This window comes from Mycteria americana, chromosome 1 (assembly GCF_035582795.1).
Source record: "Mycteria americana isolate JAX WOST 10 ecotype Jacksonville Zoo and Gardens chromosome 1, USCA_MyAme_1.0, whole genome shotgun sequence".
NCBI classification, from domain to species: Eukaryota; Metazoa; Chordata; class Aves; order Ciconiiformes; family Ciconiidae; genus Mycteria; species Mycteria americana.
This window is the reverse complement of record NC_134365.1, coordinates 163,638,305-163,662,298: the sequence shown is the minus strand read 5'-3', so window position 1 is coordinate 163,662,298 and position 23,994 is coordinate 163,638,305. Positions and strand designations below refer to the sequence as shown.

Here is a 23,994-nt window from a genome sequence, read left to right as displayed (position 1 = left end):
GCACTGTGTTATAATTATGCGCTTACAGAATATGCTTCCGTCCAATAGATTTCGCAATTATAAGCCAACTAATATGCCAAACCAATTAATGCTCTAATGCACAAACAATTGCAAATTTGATTCCTGCTGAAAGGTCTATTTTTCTACCAATACAGCAAAATGGGTTGAATTTTGACTATTTAGCAATCTCTTTTTCTCCCACACATAGGGAAGCTGGAAGGAGAAATGAAGTTGTGCAACAGTAAGACAGAATCAGTTCTAGGGGGAGCAGGAACTACAGCTGAATCTTGAATTCTGGCAAGCCGACCTAGATATAGTAGTAGTGCATTTCCAGAATGGTTTTCATGATTTTTCATTATTTCTGAATAATACTTGATGAAATGTCAAACCTAAACTACAGCTGACAGCAAGGAGGCTGTTAAGTTACCGTCTTGATACACCAGGCAGCTTTCAACTTTTTCAGTAGGAAAAGCAAAATTTTTGGCAGGAGCTCAGCAGGTATTCCACAGTATCTTGTTCACTGCCTCAGAAAAAATATCACTTTACTTGCATTCTATGTACTTATAAAATATGCTATAGAATAAAAAGGATTGTGAATAACTAAGAGAAATGTATGAAAATAGTTGTGAATCTGCCTATTCCCATGCAGCCTGGCAAGCCATTTTGAGCACAGAGGCTTGCCAAAGAATTAAATACGTAATCAGACCTGCCAACATTCACTCATTCATAACTATATTCTTTCATACTGAATTCATTTTAAGGTTGTCAAGTTTTGCCCTCTAGGAATAAAGGGCATTTACTGTGGATATTATGAGACATTGACAAAAATCTCACTGCTACTCATTCCCTGGGGACCCCGAATTTGTGATTGAGGAAATGGCGTTTCATCTAATAGCCCACACAATGGCAATGTACTCATTTTGGAGTAATTCTGTTCATGTTCATACCCTGCCTTTAAAAGCAATGCTCCTTTTCCAAGCCAGGAAAAGCATCATTGATAGACCTGCATCCAAAGCACTAGCAGGTTGTTCAAGTATTTTACTGTAGTTTAGGCTAACACAGGGAGGTCAGAAAGTTTCATTTCCCTGCTCAAAGCCTCTGTGACAAGACTCTGTTCAGAACAACTTGTCAGACCAATGCTTTTGACAAACTGCCCTAATAAAAGCAACAATACCACTGAAATAATCTATAAGTCTTCAGTAATAATTGAATTCTATAATATTGAATTCAATTCTAAGAAAGGAATTCTATGAACAACCGATTTTTTGTTTCATTTTGGTTAATCCCCCGTGTCTTTATCTTAGTCTCTTGGAGAGTAATTACATCTCTCCTTACCACCTCTTGCTGTTATTGACTAAAACTGTTTTATATTTTCATACTTTCTCCATTTTTTTCAATACAACCCCCATGGTTTTTGCATTCTTCCCAACCTCTATGTTGTCAATACATCAGATCACACAGTCCTTGGTTTGTAAGTGTAGGAAAGGTGCCTCCTAAATTAACAAAATCAAATGGTCTGTCTGGAACTGAAAGGCCTATGTTCATGATGAATACAAACTACTATTTTTCCAGCGGGATTTGTAAGCGCAGCTTAGTGAAGTTCAGCAGGTTGTAGCACTTGGTACTGCTCAGGCTGTTCAGTAAATTGTCCATCTTGTCTTATGATAGAGCGGGCACAGCCTCAGTATAGCATTATCTGTCATCCACACAAAAACCTTGTCTCCTACTTCTTCCACTTTATCACTCTTCAGTAAAATGACCAGTGGGAAGAGCCCTGTTCGAGTAGTCACTTATCTCCACAGGTTATCCCGGCCCAGTACACTTCATTGTGCACTGTCTGGTGGTCTCTGGTAAGGTTAGCGTGAACTCTTATCAGTTATACCTGGTCTATCAGAAAATACTCCCAGACCTATATAGATGTCCCTATGAGTTCTGCTCTCTGGGAGGAGCAAAGCTTCCCTGTCTTATCATTAAGCTCATTAACCATTCCAATGACTTCAGAAAGTTCTCGCACAAGAATTTTGGATCTCATTAATGGTTGATGGCAATTCTCCAGACTCCCAGCACGCTTGCCTGGTACTCCTCTCAGCTCTTGGCTAGGCACGGTTGTATCACACCCATCAAGCCCAGCTGTGCCTTCCCAATACAGAAAACCAGTAGAAAGCCACAGGTCAGGGCTTCTTGGAGTAGAGTTGTAAGAGCAGCATCTCTGTCAGCACCCTTTTCAGCTACAGGCATCCCACACTCCATGCTTTGGGCATGGGAATCCAACCGCTATGCCCTTCCTGAGCTCTGAGTGCAAGAAAGAGATGAATGAAGGAAACTGTAGGAACGAAGAAAACATTTGTGAAAACTGTAGTCCACTACTGATGCTCATTACTGACAAGCTTGTAATTCTTTGCCTTACTCCATGTTTTGGCCAGAACAATTCTCAGACGCTGCATCCTCTTAGCAGATAGGTTGCTATGCCAAGATAGCTTTGGCCAGTCCCTGCTAGCGCATAGCTTGCCATCGACATCGACTTACTCCATTTTGTTGACTTTTGCTGGAAGTCTGCCTTCATGCACTTTTTAAACTCTTCTCTGCTCCCTCAGGCTATCACGGCTGCATTTTGTGATATGTGGAGGATATAGAATCTGTATGGACCATCAACAGGTGCTTTAAATGTATCGTAGATCTCCTCATATGGTAGAGCTGACATCTTAAGGACTCTGGACACAGCTGGCCTGTTACTATGCTTAGTAACTAGGTTTGGATTTATTTTGCTTTATCTTCTTTTCTTTATCTTTCATTTCTCTACTCTCCCTTCAACTCATTCTTTGCTTCTGAAGGTTGTAATACATAGATGTCAAACCCTTCACCTGTAAGTCAGCATCAGAAAGTATTTTACAAGAGTCTGAGACACCTTTCCTCATTTTGTCTGTTATCCCACATCTCCTATTATTCTGGCAGAAACCTTATAGCATTCCTCAGCTATAATAAAATCATTGTCTCCCAGCTCTCCCTTTCTTTATAATCCATTTGTCAGCAGAGTTGTGAAGTTTAATAGATACCTCAATAAAGCTTCTGCTTTTCAGAGACCTGAATTTCCAATTTCTCAATCTGTCTGAGTTTTAAAATGTCAATAAAGTTTCTTTGGATAAACTAAAGTTCCACACACTCCTCGGGTCTAGACTGTTAGAAGAGGTCATGGGAGTCCTTTTGATTTCTGCTATTTAATGAACATCTTTCTTTCAAAACATATGGAATAGTTTTCAGCACTTTGTACTGTCTTTTTTTTTAATTGAGACAGAGTGCAGAAGTTGGGCAATATCCAGCAACACCAACATTGCTGCTGACTGCTTTGTGGCCGTTATCTATTTGAGCTCTCCTGGGGTACTTGTTCAAACCATCTTTGGTGCTGGTACCTGGTTCTTCAGCATAGTTTCTGGCTGCTTCTCACACTTTGGCTTCAAACTTGTCTCAGGTGAGAACGAGCACCTGATGTGGCAGGCTCTCTGATCACATTGCATTAGTGACATTTTGAATTCCTTGGGACTCTTTCCAATACTTTAACTACTTTTTACCTAAGTGAAGTTTTTAATCTGCTTTCACCAAACTCAGGATCTGAAGCGGAACAGCATTGATCTGTTGGGTTTACCAGCAGGTTCTTCTCAACCCAGTGCAGATGCTCCCTTCTACGCTTTGAATACCAGGGCAAAATGTATTCAAATGCATTCCTAGAGCATTATATTACCTCCGTTTAATGATCATTACACACACTGGGACAGAAACACGCATGCGCACACACGTAGAGAGTCTCTTGCTAGGCTGGCTCTAACAAATTGCATTGGGTTGTTTCTGCCTTCCCCTTCCAAGGGAGCTCTAGCTGACTCTGGGTTTCAACACTGGTACTCCAAAGATGATTTGGCAACTCTTTTTTAGGTCTTAGGCAAATTACTAATTTCATTTGCCTAGCTGTTTCTCAAAGACAACTAGACAGTTTTTATATAACAACCCACTCCCTGCATCTACAGATGGAAAAAACAGCACAGGCAAGAAAACAATCCTCCATATCGTACAGTTTCTATTCTCTCCCCAACCCCTACCAAATATTGCATTCTTTAGCTAACAATCCTACCACAGATTTACGGTGAAATCACCATTAAGACAAGACAGGATGAAAGCAAATACATTTATTCGTTTACACATGGAAAGCAGACAGCAATGTTACTAAAGTTCATACAAACCACAGGTGATAGGGCAGGAAAATCATGCTTATTTCAAGATCACATCCAAAAGGCCTCCCAGAATGTGTGACAAGCTGTAAGCACCTAATCCACATAGTTGGGGTCTGAGGACGTGTACAGAAGAGCACTTCACATTAGAAAGCATGCTTGCTTTTGTAATTCATCTTCACTTTTGGTCCTTCTGAGCTTTCAGTCAGCTTAAAATAATTCTCTCTCTCTGCCTGCAATTCTTTCTTAATTCAGTCAAGAAGGCGTTTCTATCTTTTCCCCACCAGCTCACTGGCTGCTCTCTTTTGCTTTTAAGGCACTCGCATCCCCTGGGCGCAGCCCAGCTGCAATGCCTACCCAGACGGGACCAGGTTCGGCCACCCACTGCCTCACAGCTGAACCCCAAAGAGCTCATTAGTCCACCCCGAGGCAGAAAGCCCTCCAGCAGTGAGCAGGGCGATGTTCAAAGCCTCTCACCAGGCGCATTATGAACCTTCTATTCCATGTGAGCACGGGGAATACTATTTACCTTTTATTCAACCACATACTTGGGATTCGTCAACGTAGCGCACTACTGACCGTTGTTTGACATCTGACGTAGCTTTGACCAAGTCATCTCAATATGTAAATACACGTGGGGGTACGTGAGGGATACCGGACTCGTTTGAAGCAGAGCTAGACGAGGACCCATATAAACGTACACAAAGCAGGCTATGGATCCCGCACCTTTATGCCTTAGACCCGCATGTGCACCTGCCACGCGAACGTATCGGTGAAACCCCTTAACGCGCATCTGTTCCACAAGCGTGCCGTGTGCTGAATGGCTTCTCCCGCGTGGTGTGACCCCACGATCACTGTTACCCCCACACACCTCAGCAAACTGCCGCTCAGCAGCCGACATCTGCTTGAGTCACCGCCCTCGCTGCCTTCACCCGCCCTGTGAGGTAACACGCAGGCTCCCCGCATCAGGGCTCCGGCGGCTGGGGCCCACAGACACCTCTCCCCCCACGCCCTCAGGGGGAAGGAGCGGGCAGGGGGCGGAGCAGCCAGCACGACGTCACCGAGCAGGAGAGGGGGACGGCGGCACCCCGCGAGGAGACGCCTTGCAATCTCCCGCGCTTTCCCTCCCCTCCCCCACCGCCCTGCCCCAGCTCGGCGTCCCGGCACGGCCCCTCCCTTCCCGCACCGCCCGACCGCGCCTCTGACCAATCCCGCCGAGATTGCTAGACCCGCCCGCCAATGAGAGTGCCCGTCGGGGCGTTTCCCCGCCTCTGCCTCCCACCTCCGGCCCAGAGGCGCACCAATGAGAAAAGAGGAGACAAACCCCCATTCAGGGACGGTCGTTCAGTCGCCCTCCTCTCCCCCCTCGCCCCGACTCGCCAGGACGTCATAGCGAAGGCAGGCCAATCGGGGGCGAGCCCCGTGCGTCGCAGCCAATGGGAGCGTTCGAGAGCGCGGCTGGCGCGGCCGGCCCCAGGGGGGAGCCGGGAGCAGAGCGCGGCGCCGGCGGCTCCGCCCCCTTTCCCTCGGCTGGCGGCGCGGCCGGCTTTCCCCCTCCCCGCCTCCCCCGCCTGCCTGTCCCCGCCCGGCCGGCCTCGCTCTCTTTCCCTTTCGCAGCAATGGCGGCGACGGCGGAGCAGGAGCAGCAGCAGTTCTACCTTCTCCTGGGCAACCTGCTCAGCCCAGACAATGCGGTCCGCAAGCAGGCCGAGGTAACGGGTCCGCCTCGCCCCGGCCCTGGGCGCCAAGCCGGCCTGTCAGACCTCCCAGACCTTGCCGGAGGGAGGGGGGGCAGGGAGGCGGCGGGGCCGGCCGAGCCCCACGTGTGAGCAGCGGCACCAGCTGCTGCCGGGGCGGCCCGGGCCTTCCCCCCGTCGGCGCCGGCCCTCCGCGGGGGAGCCGGGCGGTTGCGGCGGTTCCCCCCGGCGGGGCGCGGGGGCCGCTCCGGCCGTTGGCGAGGGCGAGGGCACCGGCCGCTGGCGCCCGCCCGTGCGCGTGAGGGCGCGAGGGGTCTGGCTGCCTCCTCCCCCCGCCCCGGCGGCCCTGCCTGTCTGGCAGCGCTCGGCCCTCGGCCGCCTCGCGTCCGCTGCCCCCGCCGGGCTCCTGGGGAGCCCCCCGGGGGCTGTTTCTCCCCGTTGCCCGTGGCGAGACGGGGCCTGGGCTGGCTCCGCCCGGGCTGGCCAGCGTGACGGAGCGCGGCCCCGGCTCCGCCGGGGAGGGGAGGCCAGGCCGGCGGCGGGTGGTGGGGCCGGTCCTCGCTGGCTCGGGAGCGGGGGAGGGGGGCCCCGAACGAGGTCAGGGCGGGTGTCTGCCCTCCGTGGGTGCGGGGCTCGGAGGGGCGTGATTGAAGCGCTCCGCCGGGCCCCGGGGGGCGGCTGCACTTGTAGCCTCGTTTCTGCGCTCCCGAAGCGGCCCTCGCAGAGGGTCCGTGCTCCCCGGGCGTGCCGCCTGTGCTGGGGCAGCAGCGGGGCCGCAGCCCCCGCCCGCCCGGGACTTCTTCTCTTTCCACACAGTAGTTTGGTTTGTAACTTCAGAATGGGCCGTGTGTTCGAGTGTTTCGTCAGCTAAGAAATATTTCACTAAAAGAAGCGTTTTCAATATGCTGAGTTTCTCTGTTATCAGCAAAAACTTTTCAGATGTGTTATTTCAGCTAAAATTCTTTGTGATGGCTAAGCCACGTTAATTCTTTCTCTCTGTCATGCTTAAGACTCCATTGTCAAGCCTAGTGGGGAATCTCTCCCATTGAATTAAATACTAGCGTCTAGGTTTAGCATGAATTCCCACTGCATGGCTGCATTCGGTCTTTTATCACTCTCATCACTTCAGCGGTCAGCAGAGTTCAGCACATTGTTTGGCGAAGAATAAAAAGTATTATTGTTCCTCATGCTGCAGTGAAAATTCCTGAAAAACAATTTGGGAATGAGAAGGAGGGGAGACGTGCATTTTTAGGAACCCAGGATTACTACAAACACTTTGTAGAGAAGCAGCAAGAATTAGCCCCACGCTCCTGAACATAGGGATGGAATGGAGGCCGTTCCCTGGGAGCTGAATTTCTTTCTCTTCTCAGCTGCCTGCATGTAACATAAGAACATTTCTCACGACTTTTTGAACTTTATTAAAATTGTAACAAAGCAAATTTATTGGGCAGCTATGTCACAATGCCTGTGAAATAAAACATTCTTGAAAAAGAAGGTCTAAAACTTAGATTCTTACAACTGGCATATTCTGTCAGAAACTTGCTCGGAACTGAGTTGGAGTTTGTTTAATCTTCATAGATACATATGCACTATGGTCAATAAGAATGAGAAATCTTAATTGTCATGATAGATTACCAAGCTTTTCAAGTCCATTAGTTTCATATATAGATACAAGCAAGTAGTGTAATTTTTACTTATTTAAGTGTGGTGAATCTGATACTGTTTTCTGCATATTTCCAAGGTGTATTGGAAGTATTTTTATGGTTTAGTATCACTCAGAGCGGAAGAGTTCTCAAGGACGTCTGTAGTGCAATCTCCTGCTTAAAGCAGTGTCAGCTATCAGGTCAGATCAGGTCGCCCAGGGCTTTGTCCTGTTGGGTCTTGAAAACCTCCAAGAATGGAGACTGCACAAGCTCTCTGAGCAACCCGCTCCTGCTTGACTGTCATCGTTAGAGCAAACAGGTCTGAACCTCTATCCAGCGTGAACCTCCATTTTTCAAGTTATGCCTCTTGTCTCTCATTCTTCCACCATGCATGACTGTGAAGATCCCAGCTCAGTCTTCTTCATGATGGGTTAACAAACTTGTACCTAGAAATACAAATCCGTCTCTCTATAGTGTAGGTAGATTGACTTTTTTTTTTGTTGTTGTCTGTTTCCTGAAGTAAGATTTACTTAGATGAAAGGAAAGTATTGCATAGCCTTTAGAATATCTGCTTACTAAAATCATACAGGACTCATATTTGATCTTAAACATCTGCATAGTCCAAACCATTTTTTAAAGTGTACTTAACTGTTGGAAAGCATTATTGAATACTACAGGGATTCAAATAACTGCAGGTAAATTGAATAGCAGGTTTTCATTTGTGTCCAATGAAAAACAGTGAGAACGAGAAATGGATGGACAGGGAACTGAAGGAGGCAGACTTGGGTTATTTCTAATAGGTCTGGTCACTGAAATTAGGATGAGGGGTGTTATGTCGAAGACTTGATCGGGATGTAGAGTCATAGCCTGCTTGAGTGGGGGTGTAGTGAAAGCTGTAAAAAACAGAAGGGGGGGAGGAAAGTTTAATCACCTGAAACCTTTTTTTAAGTATTTATGTATATGGATCTATGTACGTGCTAGCACACTCATAACTTATTCTGACCAGTTTGCTGAAACCTGGATCTTTCATTGTATCTCCCATTAAAAATTACTGGAATGTTGTCTGTTAACTATAAAAGCCTGTCTTTCTCTTATTTGTGTGTCTGTCTTCTGATAGAGGAAATTTTATTTACTTTGTCTTGGTGGTTTTATGGCCTTTTTTTAAAATACGTTTCTCAGATTTGGAAGAATATGAGCACAAAGTATAGATATTTGCTTGCATGTATTCTGAAAATTAGTCATGCTGTGGGAGAAATTTGTACCTCTGAGTAAGGTAGCTGGGGAACTAATTGTGAACTAGAAGAATACAGTGAAGATGTAGCAGGATCCAGGTATGTAGTTAGGGCGTAGCTAAAGGTGGTAGTGAAATGGGTGGAGCCAGCAAAGTAGTCCTCCACCAGCATAGGGGGAAGGTCCTGGTTTTGGCCATATGTTCCTCTTGCCTACCTTGTCCTGGTGCTCTTTAGCATCCTCTGAATCCAGTTTACTGAATTAGCAGAATTATGCCAGTGAACAACTGGATAGGTTGCTGCCATTTCTAGTGAGTTTAAACAACTCAAAATAGAATTTCATTATTATCAGAATTGGCATGAGGGGAAGCCAGCTTTTATAGTGCTTCAGCTGTCCATGAAAGCATAGCTTCAGGTCCATGGTGGGCCTGTGTTTAGGGAACCTTCTTGTTTCTGTATTTGTCTTTATATTTGTAGATAATAGTGCAACATAAATATATACATTCATGGAAATGGTTAATCTGAGAAGACTTTCTATTCTGACCCTAAACCTCATTTAATTTTGCAGTCTCCATGAAATGATTAGATTAAATGCAGGGATTCATTGGGAATTCATTGTGTCATTTGACTGTGAGCATATATTAGCAACTAGAGAGAATATGAAGTAAGAATTGACTCCATGAATGAGGCCTACTAGGAAACAGGTACAGAAAGTGGAGGAAGATGATGTCTAATATCAAATGTGTGGTGGGGAAAGCACTTTATTGAAAATAGCAGGTGTATTGTCATGGTGTGTAAATTTGCTAGAGTATTAGAAAGAGCTGCTGCAATGGTAAGAATGGGAAGTACGCAGGCAGGGAACCAATTGAAATGACCTGGGCTTTGTGTAGTAGGCTTGTTCCTTGAGTTCAGGATGGGATAGTGAATATTTGGAAAGGGTGGAGTAATTTATCTTCAAGATTGTGCCCACAAAAATAAGTCTTTCAGAGTTAATAATTATAGAACTGTTTCTGAATGTTTTAAGTGGTTGCTCTTCAGCTTGTAATTCCCCTGCTCTTACCTACATAGGTTCAGTACATTAGAAACAAGCATTTATAGTTTTAAAATGCTCACGTATACCATGTTTTGGATAGCAAAAGTTATTTTGCTGTGTGCTCACTCTAGCTTCTAAGTAATAATCTAAGTTAAAAAGCCATAGTGAATGAACTGCACACCAGAAGTGTGCAAGACAATGTAACTGAACTTCTCATTAAACTTTCCATTTTATTAAGAGGGTTTCCCTAAGGGGGAGGCTATTTAGTCTCTCTTTCTGAAATTCAGGCAGGAGTTTAAAAATGAAAAGTTCTTCTTCAAAACGTGTAGTTGAAATGTGTGACTGCCACGTGACATTGTCAAGGCTGTAAAATGGTTCAAAAAAAGACCTGAACAAATTTTTGGACTACACATTCATCAGTGGTTATTAACCTGTTGGTTATATTTCAGTCTCAGGCTCCTAAAGTTCTTAATGCTTTGATGTGATAGAAGCTACGATGGATTCCCAGGAGGATACATGTTCCGTATATGTTGTATTTCCTGGAGGATACGTGTTCCATTTATGTTGTATTTCTTAACTCTTCTTATAAGTGGCCAGTAATACATATGTAGATCATTCCAATATGGCAGGTCTTATTAGGTAACTAAGACTTTACTCATGATTTTAAAATAGGTCAGAAATTTTTGTTTTGATAGGTTTAAATTTTTTGCCATGTTAATTTCTATTAACTGTATGGATACTGAAGTTGTTTTAAAAGGAAAGTCAATTCATAACACATGCTTTCTAGTAATTGTTTACAATAAGCTGCATCCCTTTTTGTGCAGGAGACGTATGAGAATATTCCAGGTCAATCTAAGATCACGTTCCTCCTACAAGCAATCAGGAATACTGCTGCTGCTGAGGAGGTATGTCTCAATAATCTTTGAATTCTGCAGATTTTCAAGGGAATGCGGAGAAGGGGGGAAGAAATCAGTGCCGGTCATTTTGGGATAAATGAACAAGTCGGGCATTAGCTGAATCATCTTAATTTACTGCACATTTGTAGAGGGGCCACTCATCTAGTTTGTTGCATGTCAAGTTCACTAGCTGAGACTTTTTGATGTAGGCTATTTAGTTTCAAAAGTAGTCTTTCATAAGTGACTGCTTAGATCTCCACTGTTCTCCGGTTGTGTGTTTTGCTTAATGAATGAGTTCTTTCCTTAAAATGTGTAACTAATATATGACTGTTCCTGTGATGTTCCTTCAAGTTACAGTTGAGAAATGCTTTCCATTTTGGGGTCCTGTGCCTAAATGTGTTAAACTTATGTATGATCAGAAACTTCTTGTGCTTCTTAAATCTGAATTGGGGGAAGAGAAGGTAGCAGTTGTTTTGCATGTTTTATTCAGATGGCTTTTGCATTTTGTTGTATTTGGGGAGGACATGCTCATTAAGTCATTAGCAGTGTTATAGACTGAATGGAGAGCAGTCTAAGCCCTATGTAAAATTTTTCTGTGGGCATACAGCCACTATGCCTTTCAGTTATTCCTTAATTTTGTAAAGGCTCACACACTTTAGCGATCAGGTATAGTACTTCTTGGTAAAACTATTATTCACTTGGATATGCAGAGTGAAGAACTATTAAGCTTTCAAGATATTACAAACTTCAGAGTCACTTAAAAGTAAAAACATTTGACTTTTTTTTTCCAAATGTAGAGTTTTACTGAACAACAGAAAGATGTAGCATATAGACTTTCTGAACAATATTATAAGGAGAATATGTGTGCTGTTTCTCTCTGGATAATGATCTCTTCTGGTAGACTGTATTTGGTTTAGAGGTAGATGCTATTTGTGCTTTTTAATGCTCAGTAAGTATCAACTTACTAATACTGATGCTTATCTACCTACAAAGCAGTGTTCTTCTGACGAATCCTTCAATATTATACTAGCAACTGGTTGCATAAGAGCTGTGTAGTTTTCCCTCCTGCCCCTCTGAGATGTTTCAAATGATAGAAAGCTGTAGAGCGTCTCTCCAGTGTTTAAATTTGCCATGAAAAATAAGATCTGCTGCTGCTCCTTTCTCATCAGAAGATAATACCATGCCCTAGATGTCATAGCTCCATTGCACATGCTCCTGTTTTGTATTGAATACATTGGTAAGTCTGAGTTGACAACTACACAGTCATGCTTGTGTAAATAAATACTTGCTCCATATATTTACTGATTTTATTCCCTTTACATCAGATAAGGAAATAGCCCAGTCTAAAACTTTTCCAGAATCTTGCCAATGACTTGGCTTCCAACTTACTCAAGTGCAAAGAAACTTTTCACCTGTAGAAGTTACTCTTACCAAAGGCATCAGAGATTAACATTTGTAGAATAACTTGACACAAATAACTTTAACTCCACCAATGGATAAATCAAAGGTTTAAATGTAGCTTATAACTTAAGTAGACGTTAGCTGCTAGACTCAAAAAATCCTGGTGAATAAAACCTGCGAACCACCTCTCTTCCCTGTAAATCTAAATACATAGTAGCCTAATTAGAGCCTAAGTGAAGTCATCCCCATGCTTGATATAAACATTGCATTTAAACTTGCAGGGAAGCATTCTGTGTGTGTTCAGTATGATGCTGGTATGAACAGCTAGGCACTTCGTGTCTGCATATGTATCACGTAGATCCAAACGCTGGGCAGAATAGTGCATATGTCACCAGTGGATAGGGCTTTGGGCCTGGTATGTGCCCTCTGAGCACATTGAATGTACTGGCACCACAGAACACAGGCTGCTGAAAGAACCCTTAGAACTTTAAAAGATCCCTTGCCCAGGCTATGGGAAAGCTGGGTTCAGGTCTCTGTTCATCCTGAAGCTGCTCTATTGCTTTACGCCCTCCCAGGAAAACTAGGCTGAAGAAAATACACCATTCTGTTTGCAGGAGCTGGGCTGCTGTGTTGTAGAGAATACAAGATTCGTAGGACTATTTGGACAGCAGTTGAGGGAATCCTGACTCTGCAACCTAGTAATTTTATCATTGAAATGGAGAAACAGGGATTCAGATCCTGCTCCCAGGACCCCTTGCATGTGACATGGAAAAAAAACATTAAGCTAGATCAGGAATAACTCTTTAAAAAATTAACTTTATAACAGGTTTTCTCCTTCTAACCAAATGCCTAAACTGTGGGAATAATCACCTTTTTCCTCTCTTCTCATTTCATATTTTCCTGATAGCAGATTAAAGACTGTTCACAGAAGTGGAGGGAAGTGGAAGACCTAGGAGTTAGAACATTTCTCTGCCAGATGATAGGAGAGTTTGTACACCTCAGGCTAAAGAGGGTCTTGAACCTGCGTTTCCAGCTTCCTGAACCTCTAGTCTCGCTCTTACAAAGTTAGGACTCTTCTTCTTCCTATGCAACTGCATTTTAAAGGGTTGAACAGAAAGGTGGTATACATTCAGTTTATTTGACAAGTTTTATTCTCAGAATGTGTCTGAGGCGTTAGAGGCTTCTTCCTTTACAGTTTTGATTTACCGCCTAAATCTTAGAGAGGAACAGAAGTTCTGCATATTCTCCTGCATTTGTTTTCTTCCTGGTTAACTCTAGATTGGCAGTTTTCAATTGTGTCCTAATTTACAGTTGACTAATTTCAAGCACTGTGAAATACAGTAACAAATGCTGTGTAAAACTGTGTTTCTGCTGTACTCTCAGCCCTCTTAGAGGGCTCTGACATTTCCCTTCTCCCTCTCCATATTGTCACATGAAGGGATTGCATTTCTTAGTCTGAAAACTACTGCCGTGGGCAGCTTCCTGTTCAGCATTTGGAGGGGAAGGAAGGCAGGCAACCCATGGACTTCTGTTGCACCACAGTTCTGCCTTTGAGTTGTACATGGACCTTAGGCACTGTGTGCTTTGAATTCCACATGGAGCTGGATCCCCGAATGAGGTTGTGCAAGTCCATCTTTGGACCGTGTCCTAAATATTGATTGCTTCCATCCATGCATGTTTTCCTCCTTGAGGAATTAAAAGGAACAGTAAAACAAAAGTAAAAATCACTGTAACTGTGCTACACAAGATGGTCAGTCTTTTTCTTACCAAATGTGTAGGATTACCTGGACACTTTGAATGTCAGTGGAGAACATGGTTTCCACGATTTCTGTCATAATTCTTCTGCTGCCCTGCTCAGCAAGTTGGTTTTCTTCTTGTACCTTGGTTCCATCAGCTGTAAAATCCTAGAATGTTTTTAAAGCACTATAAATTCTATTAAGAAGAAATGGTATGTTGAAATTTGAGTATTATGACTACTTTTTATGTTAATACCTTTGACATTCCAATTGTGTGTGAGCACCTCAGTAATTTAGACATGCAGAAGAATCCAATGCTAGGAGAGAATTCTGCTTTTTTATGTTTCATTGGTAGATGGAAGTTCTTTGGGGATATACACTTCATATTGTTCCTGTTCTCATTAAAAGCTATAGCCACTAACTTACCGGATTTTAAAATGCTTGTTTGGGTACATATCTTGTAATACTTAAATATAAAAGAGCCTTTGGTGTGTGTGAAAAATACATACTTTCTTCCTCAAAGCAGAAGAAACAGCCCCAGAGCTGCCATTAATCCAACCATGTTTGTCATAATTAACTTGACAATGGTAATTTTCATATATAGGTGGATATCTGCTGAGGAAAATATGCCGTTTATTATTAGAAGTCAATTGCTTCTTTGTCACTTCTTCAAACATTTGAATTTGCTTTAGGGAATTTGGGATTTTTTTTCTAAGCTAGTAACAATAACCAGGAGCTAATTCATGTAGCGCTGATCTTGTGTCTTTCTGTATGCCTTAGTTACTTGTGTTTTTACTTTGCAAGCAGTCTGTGTTTGTCAGTCTTCTAATATTTTAAATTAAATTCTTCAGAGGTGGAAATTCTTATCTTTGAGACTACGTGCTTTATGAAAGCAAACTCTATTCCCTACCTGGCCACCTATTATTACTTCAGGAAAAGAATGAATATAATGTGAGTTCAGTCATTATCAGATGTCAGAGAACATGCACAGAAGCACGATGCCCTGAGTAAGGGAAGACATTGTATGAGAGTTTGTGCCTTGTTTAGTCCCAGCAAACTTGCTCCCCAGTCAAGGCTTCTCCTATGTAAGTTCACCACACTAATGAGGAGAAATTTAATTTTTCACAATATTGGTGCTTCTAGGGATGGGAGGAGGAAAGACACCATTATATTGTACTGTTAAAGTCTTTGGACACATTGTTAGTGGGATTCCCAGATCCAGTGGGGAAAGAATCTTTCTCCTTCCTAACTCATGTTCCCCATGTGACGATCTATTGCTAGAGAACCTTGGCTTATCATGGGAGCTGCAGCACAGGTGGGCACTATGACCCTCTTTGTTCACCTGCTGTCTTCCTTAGATCTACTAGGGAAGATCTACTAATCCTACATTTGTGGTGGCTTTGGTCCACACTGGAGCTGTTGAGGAGGAGGAGATAAGGAATGACCTAGAGTAAGGTCCAGTTCTAGTACTTCCCTTCTGTTAGTATAGAGACACTTTGTGTGCACTGCTCTTTAGCTGTATAGAAGAGAGCTGGGTGAATTGGAAAAAGGTACAGTGAGTCTGGAGACTGCAGAGCATAACAAGAATAGTGTCTTGGGTGATGGTTCTAGCAATACCTGACTTTTACAGGGTATATTAGAAGTTGAGACTTTGCAGCCGTTTGTATTTCTCATCTATAGGTTATGCTGTAGCAATATAGTTGAGAGATCTTTTGGAAATCGGGCTTCGTTAGTTCTGCTGCTTATTGAACATTTTTGAATTCCAAAGGCTATTATAAATGAAACTGGTTTTCATTCAAGTACACATTAAATAAGAGTATCTTGGGTAAAAAAAATTGAACGCATGTTGCATTGGATTATTTTTTTGCAAGGATTTAACATGTGTAAGGTTTTGTTACATGTGTCAAACTTCAGAAGTTTGGGGGGTGGTTTTTAATTACTGTTTGTCCTTATAGAAACACTGGTTAGCGAACACCCTATTTATTAAGTTACTCAGAGTGCTTCATGTGTCTCTTTGCCTTTACTGCATGTGTTGCTCTATTCATTTTGTATTACTCAGCCATGTTTTTTGCTTCTAGTTCTTGTATACTTGTAAATAAATACAGATATGTAAATGACACTGCTGTAGAATTGCTGTATGCAAGCAAGAAGCATAGAAGATTGTAATATGTGGTATTGAGGTTCCTATGCTCAAATTCAAGTTTAAAGAAAAGTGTTTCATCATAGGTCTGCAAAAGGCTGCAAGCTTTGGGTTTGGTTTTTTTTTGTTCAGAGTAGAGTTTTATTTGCCAAAATCTAATTCTAGGTTCCTGAATCTTTAGTGTGCAGTTTGGTTGTTTGAGAAGGTGAAGGAGGGTTTACAGGTTGGTTGACAAAGAGCTGTAATTGTCAGAAACATGGTTGTAAGCTGATGTTTCTTTACTGTGTTTTTACTAAGTATCCTGATTGTCATTTGTTGCTTGAGAGGTATTCCATTCACCAAACAAGTCTATACAGTGAAAACTCATCATTTGGAAGCATGTCAGTCGCCTTTCCTCATAAGAGCATAGTTATTGTATCAAAACACTTTAACGTACATACTTTCTTATTCAATAGGCTAGACAAATGGCAGCTGTCCTTCTGCGACGTCTTTTGTCTTCTGCTTTTGAAGAAGTTTATCCAGCTCTTTCACCTGATGATCAGACCTCTATCAAAAGTGGATTGTTGTTGATTATTCAGTTGGAAACGCAGTCCAGTATGAGGAAAAAAATCTGTGACATTGTTGCTGAATTGGCCAGGAACTTAATAGGTACCTTATATAAGCTGATACTGTGGTAAAATGTTTATGTATTGATAGTAGTTGTATTTTTATCTCTTGTTCTCTATTCTTGTGTAGACATTTGCACATGATGTACTAACTGATTTCATGGTTTAAAATAAAACCCAATATTTGTTTACGTTATCCTTGATCAGGTAAAAAAAGATTCCTTAACTCTGCTTTTTAAGCTTGAGTTTAGGTGAGATTTTACTAAGGTTTAGAAATCCAATTTGTTTAAATTCTCATGAATGTTATGCTGAACATCTGTATTGGTTTCTTTTTTGAGTGCTGTTACATAACAATACATAGAGATCGTCTTCTGTTCCTGAGTGCCTTTAGATTTAACATTTCAGCCATATTTTACACTATGACTTGGACACATCTTTAGATCAGGGTTTTTTGAAATTAATTTTAGTAGCGATGACTGGTTGCCCTGCACAATTGAGATCTAACTACTCTTAAGTTTGCTTATCCTAAAACTTTGTTGCGTTTAATCTAGATGAGGATGGCAACAACCAGTGGCCAGAAGTTCTGAAATTCTTATTTGACTCTGTCAGCTCTCAGAATGTGGGACTGCGTGAGGCTGCCCTACATATTTTCTGGTAAGCTTTCAGACTTTGCTACATTTTTGCAGGTTAGCCAAATCATGTCTGTACAAATGTAAGAAAAACTGTCACAACTTAATTAACAAGCAATCATAAATATTTCATTTATTCTGTTGTATTGTGGTTTACTTAACTTTTACATGTACAGTTACAATCTGTAGCTTAAACAATGGCTAAGTTTAAAATAATAGTTAAGGATAACTGTGTTAGGAATTTTTATTAATGTTTTGGTCTTTTCTTATCCTTAGGAATTTTCCTGGGATTTTTGGGAATCAGCAGCAACACTATTTGGAGGTCATTAAGAGAATGCTGGTTCAGTGTATGCAAGATCAAGAACATCCATCAGTAAGACCTTTATGTTCTTTTTTTTGTTTAATATGTCCTGAGAACAGAAACATAGTGTAGTAGTCTCAAACATAAAGGTTAAACCATAGATTCCAACCAGAGAATTGCATTACCTGAACCTGATTGATGTACATCTGGAGTTTTGACTATGCCTACTGCAAAACAAAAGACTCAAGCCTTTTCATGGTCCTAAAGCTGACTGTCTGGCTCATATCTGCACTGCTTAGGCCCAGACTCTTCCCTAGTAGTTATGCTTGGAGAAACCTAGTTGTAGTGGCCCAAAGCAGGGTTTTTAGCCAGCAGCGTGAGGGGTCAGGAACTCCTTGTTAAGCTCTCTTTCTGGCTCTTGTGTTTGACAGTATAGATACGTAGTATCTCTGCACATAGTATCTGTACACAGTATGTCTCAAAACTCTGAGTATATGACAACTCCTTGAACTGTTTGTGCATACTTTGGTGTAAGGGCATGTTAGCAAGCCTTGCTTTTCTGGAACGCTTCAGATTTATTGATTTGTGCAGAGAATTGTACTTTGAAAATGTTTCTCTTGTTGTGGAAAATGCTGGGCAAGGATAGGAAACCCTGCTGTGGTATATGGGTTCAGTTTGCTGCTATCCCATGGATTACTTTTTCTGACCTTTGAAAGTCAACTGAGTAACATTTTCTAAAGTACCACAAGTCATGCCTTTAAAGAAGCATGTTTTAAACACTTAGATCACACTTTTTGAAAAATGGGACTTTGACGCTTGCATACACATTTGAAATTGGGATGGAAGTTGAAAACAATAGTATCTTTCTTTTTTCTTTCATTAAGAAAAAACCAACACAACCCAAAACACCAAAACAAAAAACAGAGGCAAAACTAGGGAATACTTGCCACCTCGTAATATGATAAACTTTTTTTGTATCATGGAGGACATAGATGCTGAAGATCTTCATTGTCACTTTACCTTAATTTGAAGTAAGATGTAAAAACTAATTGCTATATCTATTAGGAAAATGTAAAAGGGAAAAGGTAATACAAAATGTAGTCTCATAATAGGCCTAAGTTAAAAGAAAACAAAGGCATGTTTCATTACCAGTTCTTCATGTTTCTTTCTCAAATCCTGCCTGTCTTCTAGATCAAGACTCTGTCTGCTAGAGCTGCAGCTGCATTTGTGCTTGCTAATGAGCACAATCTTCCCCTTCTTAAACATTTTGCAGACTTGCTACCTGGAATCTTGCAGGTAAGAAACCACACAAGTAACGCTTAATGTGCCATTACTGGCTATGTTGACTGTATCTGAACGTAAATTATTGGTCTGCAAATTTGTGTAGCATATGAATTTTTGGTGAGATATAGATTAACTGTATCTTAGTTAGCCTGACACCAGTCACAAGCAAGATACAGTGGAAGCTTATAAGGAATTTTGTAAACCCAAACTAATTGTTAGGGTTTTAAGGAGAATAGTTCAATGTTGATTAATTTATACAGTGTTACCTAGATAAATTAATTAAAATTCTTCGTAAGGTATTTAACTCAAAATCATACAGCTTTTAAATTAACCATGATATTGAAATATACTTTAAATATGGGCTACCCTGAGGTTTCAAGTGATCAGTAATTGGGAAATTCATTGACCAAGATATCCTGTATCTTTTTGGTTTAGAGGAAAGCGTAGAATTATTCTGAACAAAGATTCTCAGAGTAACAACAACAGTGTGGACAAATGATCTTTATTGTTTGATAAATTAGGAACTTGCAAACCAAATGTCTTTTTAAGCTTCATATAATTTCTGAGGCTGGATTAGATCTCTCTTAGGATGCGTGAATTTGAGCAAAAAAGTTGGAATTCTAATATAAGGTTGTTTACTTTTGGGGGGAAGCCTATTGTAAACCAAACCAGAGACAGAAATGGTTTGAGCACTGAAGGATGACAATTTCACAGTACAGTTCCCTTTCTATATTAAGAAAAAAGTGGAAATAGCTAAGTACATGTGATAACAGTGATAGTGAACTTTTGGCAATTTTAAATTAGGCTAAATTTAGGTTAAAACCTGACTTCTTGCTACAGTCAGTACAGCAGGTTCCTGTTGACAGTGTAAGCTATAAACCTTGTCTGTGTGTGCTTTGTGGCAAGCTGAAGAAAAATTGTGCCAAGTTTACTGGCTTCTGTAACCGGTGGAATTCTGCTTGATCTTAAGTGGAAACTGAGAGGAATTTATTAAAATCAGCTGAACTTGAAAAAGGGCTCTAATGTGTACAAGATAAGTATTTTGATACTGAGGTCACTATTTGGTGGTTAGTCCCTGTCTGTGACTTTGGCAATGACAATTGTATTGTTCAAAAATTGTAACTGGCTGAGAAGACCTTGGCTACTGAGTACTGTATGAGTGGGAGTGAGGCAGGATTTGGGGTGGGCATGCTATTCGTCTTGATGTTTGGCAATTAAACAGTATGCTGTTTTTAGACTTCAGACTTATAGCCCACTTTGTGTGATACAAGTTTCAATCCTACTATTTTAGGCTGTAAAAACACATGCGCTTGGCTTGCATTTTCAAGCTTTATTTTGCAAATATAGAGCACAGAACTATGCTATGAAATCTGTCTTCTCAAAGTACTTATTGCGAGAAGGACTAGATTTTCTGGCTGTGGTAACACAAGATGGATATGAAGATCTGAGTTTATAAATAGGAGATGGGATGTGTTAGAATAGTGGTGAGTGACCTTTGGAGACAGTTGGATGCTTTTTTTGTTACTGTTGAAGTTCATTTTGTTGAAATGTTGGTGTGGTAAAAAAGTTAAAAATAGAATTCTGACTTAGCAATTCAGTCCTTTCAGTACAATTTCTATAATGGTTATCCTGCAAGTTGAACTTTCAGACTAATAGTTGAAACTTGTATCCAAAAGATTTATCTTGCAGTAGAGGTAAAAGCAGCTGGAACTTCAACTGACTTCTGTGATTGTTGGTGTTCGATACTACAGAAAAGTGCCTCTGCCTTTTAGGGCTCACCGTGCATTTTGAACTTCTTTCTTAGAAACCTAGTCTTGCTTTAAAAAACTGTCAGAGTTGCAATGGGTATAAAATACGGAGTTTTACAGAAACTTCCAGTAAATATTACATTATCCTTTGCCAGAATCGGAGGACGAATGGTAACGATTAGTCCAAAAGGCCTTAACCAAGATAGATTTTTTCTTTTTTCCAGAACATTTCTGATACTAGAAGATGCTGCTTCTATGTTGAAAGCGTGGGCTGTTTGAGTGGCATTAGTAAAAGGATTGGATTCTAGATTTTAAGTATTAAAAACATGTAACTGTTCACTTTAAAAAAAAAGTTTCTATGTTAGGAAGACTTCAAATACTTTGGTAATGAAAATTCCTTTCAAAACCCCAAAAGCGTGTTTAAAGACTGTTTCTTCTTTGGAGGTTTGGGTTTTTGTGTCCTACTTCTAGAAGAGTTTTAACACCATTGAATAACTGTGTGCTGTTTTGGTACTAAAGTATCAAGCTGGTCAGTTAAAAGTTTAAAATTACTTTTCAGAATGTAGCTATGGGTTAGGAAAGATAATTGCAAAAAGCTTGATTTCTTTTTCTCTTTCCTGTGTCTGTGACTGAAGGCTGAAAAGTCTGCTTTAATTCGGTGGCTCTCCAGAGTTGTCTGGAAAAAAACAAATTATTTAATCTTGAGATTCCTGGTGTTTGTACACGTAAGCTATTCAAAGATGTTCTCGCATAACAGGGAAAAAAGGAGTTAGCCTCATTTTCCTTCTTTTGGTCAGAGTTACTTTGAGGAGTTTTTCTTTATTTAAAATGCATTTTGAAGTTGTGCTTGTCAAAACATAGTGTGTGGTTTTGCATGTTGGCGCCTCTGATGTGTGACCTTAATTTTTTCTGAGTGTCTGTCTACTGTGTTAGATTTAAACTAATAATGGTCAAAATTGATGGCATATAACATTGTGAACCATAACTTACTTGCAGAAAACTTGTAGTTTTGGATGCTGCATGTTACCTCTTTGTAATTGTTACGGATTTACGCAGGTTGGCCACTGTAGCAGGGTCCGACGCTAGGATCCTGCTGAAAATACAAAGTCTGAATGAAGGCTTCCTATTAGTCTTTCATTAGTTCTCAGGTTACAGCTTGAGCTGAGTGCCTCTGGAGAGGGACCCCTACCCCAATTCACACCTCTCAATTATACCCGTACCACCCATTACCCAAGTCCAATCACTTAATTCTGGTCGGTGGTGTCTTGATTTCTTACTGGTTTTCAGTGTTGCTGGGCTGGCCTTCTTCTGAAGTTACTTCATTCTCTTGGAATTGTCTCCTTGGTCCTTATCTTCTTCTTTCTACTTGTGTCTGCCAGATTCAGCTAGTTCTTTGTTAGCAGCATGAGTTTTATCAAAAAGGTTACTCTCTGCCAGTTCTTGCAGCCTAAGGCTTCATCTACTTTAGTTACTAATGCTAAGCCACTAATGCTAAACAAGACTATTCAGAGAGACAAGAATACAGTTAATCAAATTTCTTCTATAACAGTGGTCCCATTCATAGCATTAGTTGCTTTTATTTAATCTTATCTTCATCTTATCTCTTTCATAGGCTGTAAATGATTCCTGCTACCAAAATGATGATTCTGTCCTGAAATCCCTTGTAGAAATTGCAGATTCTGTTCCCAAGTATTTACGACCACATTTAGAACCTACGTTGCAACTAAGTCTGAAGGTAAAGCTAGGAATTTTTTTTAAAAAATCACTCTTTCAGCCCCAAAACTTCTGTTCTAACCATTTGCTCTAATCTTCTGGATTGTAGTTGTGTGCAGATGCCAGTCTCAGTAACATGCAGCGTCAGTTGGCGCTTGAAGTAATTGTGACCTTGTCAGAAACTGCTGCTGCTATGCTGAGGAGGCATACAAACATTGTTGCGCAAGCCAGTAAGTATTTTACTCATTTGCTTTGTTGAAACAATTTGTCTTCCTTTACAGTGTTAAACTGACTTTGCAGGTGGTCAGTGGCAAAACCATGTCTAACTCAAGAGTTTGCTGGTGCTGATAACTTTAGGTGACACTGAACTGAGTTTTCTTATGGAGAAACCCCCTTCTTATTATGACTCTTCATAAATTAATCTGTGCTTATGCAGCCACCAACAATTTGAATAAAAATACAGTAGACTCTTCATTAGGTGTTTCCAAGGAAAATACTACTTTCATGCTTTTCTGCTGGCTTTGGAAATTTGTACTGTAAAAAAAAAAACAAAACAAAAAACAAGTCAATGCATTTAGTTCTGAAGTTCTATGTTTGAAGTTTGGTATGTAGGCCAGATACTCTGTGGTGCTGGCAACTGAAAACTGAAGGAATTCAGCATGCATGTTGAGCTTCAGTGTTGAGTTAAAGCTGTGAATTAAAAATCAGATGCTTATATAAATACTTAGAGATAGTCTAGTTAGTTTATTTAACATGTGGATTGTAAATTCTTTGGAGAGGCACTTTTTAAACCATGCATTATTATTTGAGATACTTAAAATAACTGTCTTCTGGACAGCCCCAGCAGCAGTGCTGTACACACTGGTATTTCTCTGCCTTTTAAACCCTTTTTGTGAGTAGATCAGGGTACTGGTACAGCAGTGTAGCCTGCTTTTTGGAAGGATTCTTTTCCCTCCCCGTCACACTTGTATTTGTCTAGATTCTTGCTTGTTTTCTGAAACTTGCATAAAGACAGTCTGTTAAAACTTTTTTTACTTGTGTGCTCAGGCTGGGGAAAGTTGTCTATATGCATGTCACTAAAATAATCATAAAACTTCTGGAAAATATTGTAATATGGATCTCCTTGGCTTAAGTGTTTAAACTATTGACTAGAAGTTTTGTTTACTTGTAGAATAGTTTTTTAAAGAACAAATTCTTTTAGAATATATTTTGAAATTTGAAAATGTTTAGAATGCTGTGTTTTCACTCTATCCTGTAGCCTGTTAGGAATATTAATGCTTGACACTTGCTGTCCCCCAAATCATTACAAGCTTCTTATCTGGTCAGGCAGCATAGTGGAGAAGTACCTCATATCTCTTTAGAATGTATTACTTTTATATTGGGTTGCTAGTTGCTGTTTAGGAATGAAATATTTGTATTAAGATACTGTATTAAGATAAGGCACCATGTGGGAATGAAATGCCTTTGGTTTGCAACCCATTGTAAAATTGCTCTTAATATTAATGAATCACGAAGGTAAAAGACATTTATTTTGCAGAGGTTGTAAAGCAGTTATGTTCAGAGAATGATAAAAAGGTAGCCAAAAAGGATTGCTTTTGTCTTGGTTTTGTTCCTTAGTTTAAAAGGCCTTCTGTTTTCATTCAACTAAAAAATTGCTGGATCACTTGATCCTCACAACTAGAACTGTGTCTTAGGCAGAACTGTCATCTTATGCTGGTTTTA

At 40.9% G+C, this 23,994-nt stretch overlaps 1 protein-coding gene across 1 annotated transcript in view; it reads left to right on the top strand.

The window, feature by feature from the left end:
- Positions 1 to 5,760: 5,760 nt before the first annotated feature.
- Positions 5,761 to 23,994, top strand: part of IPO5 (importin 5) — a 44,950-nt gene continuing 26,716 nt past the window's right edge. The window contains exons 1-8 of the mRNA XM_075526468.1: positions 5,761 to 5,929; positions 10,644 to 10,724; positions 16,448 to 16,640; positions 17,149 to 17,251; positions 17,503 to 17,599; positions 18,719 to 18,823; positions 22,172 to 22,294; positions 22,382 to 22,502. Coding sequence (XP_075382583.1) covers positions 5,837 to 5,929; positions 10,644 to 10,724; positions 16,448 to 16,640; positions 17,149 to 17,251; positions 17,503 to 17,599; positions 18,719 to 18,823; positions 22,172 to 22,294; positions 22,382 to 22,502 — 916 coding nt within the window. The 5' untranslated portion in view covers positions 5,761 to 5,836. The remainder of the gene's footprint in view (positions 5,930 to 10,643; positions 10,725 to 16,447; positions 16,641 to 17,148; positions 17,252 to 17,502; positions 17,600 to 18,718; positions 18,824 to 22,171; positions 22,295 to 22,381; positions 22,503 to 23,994) is intronic.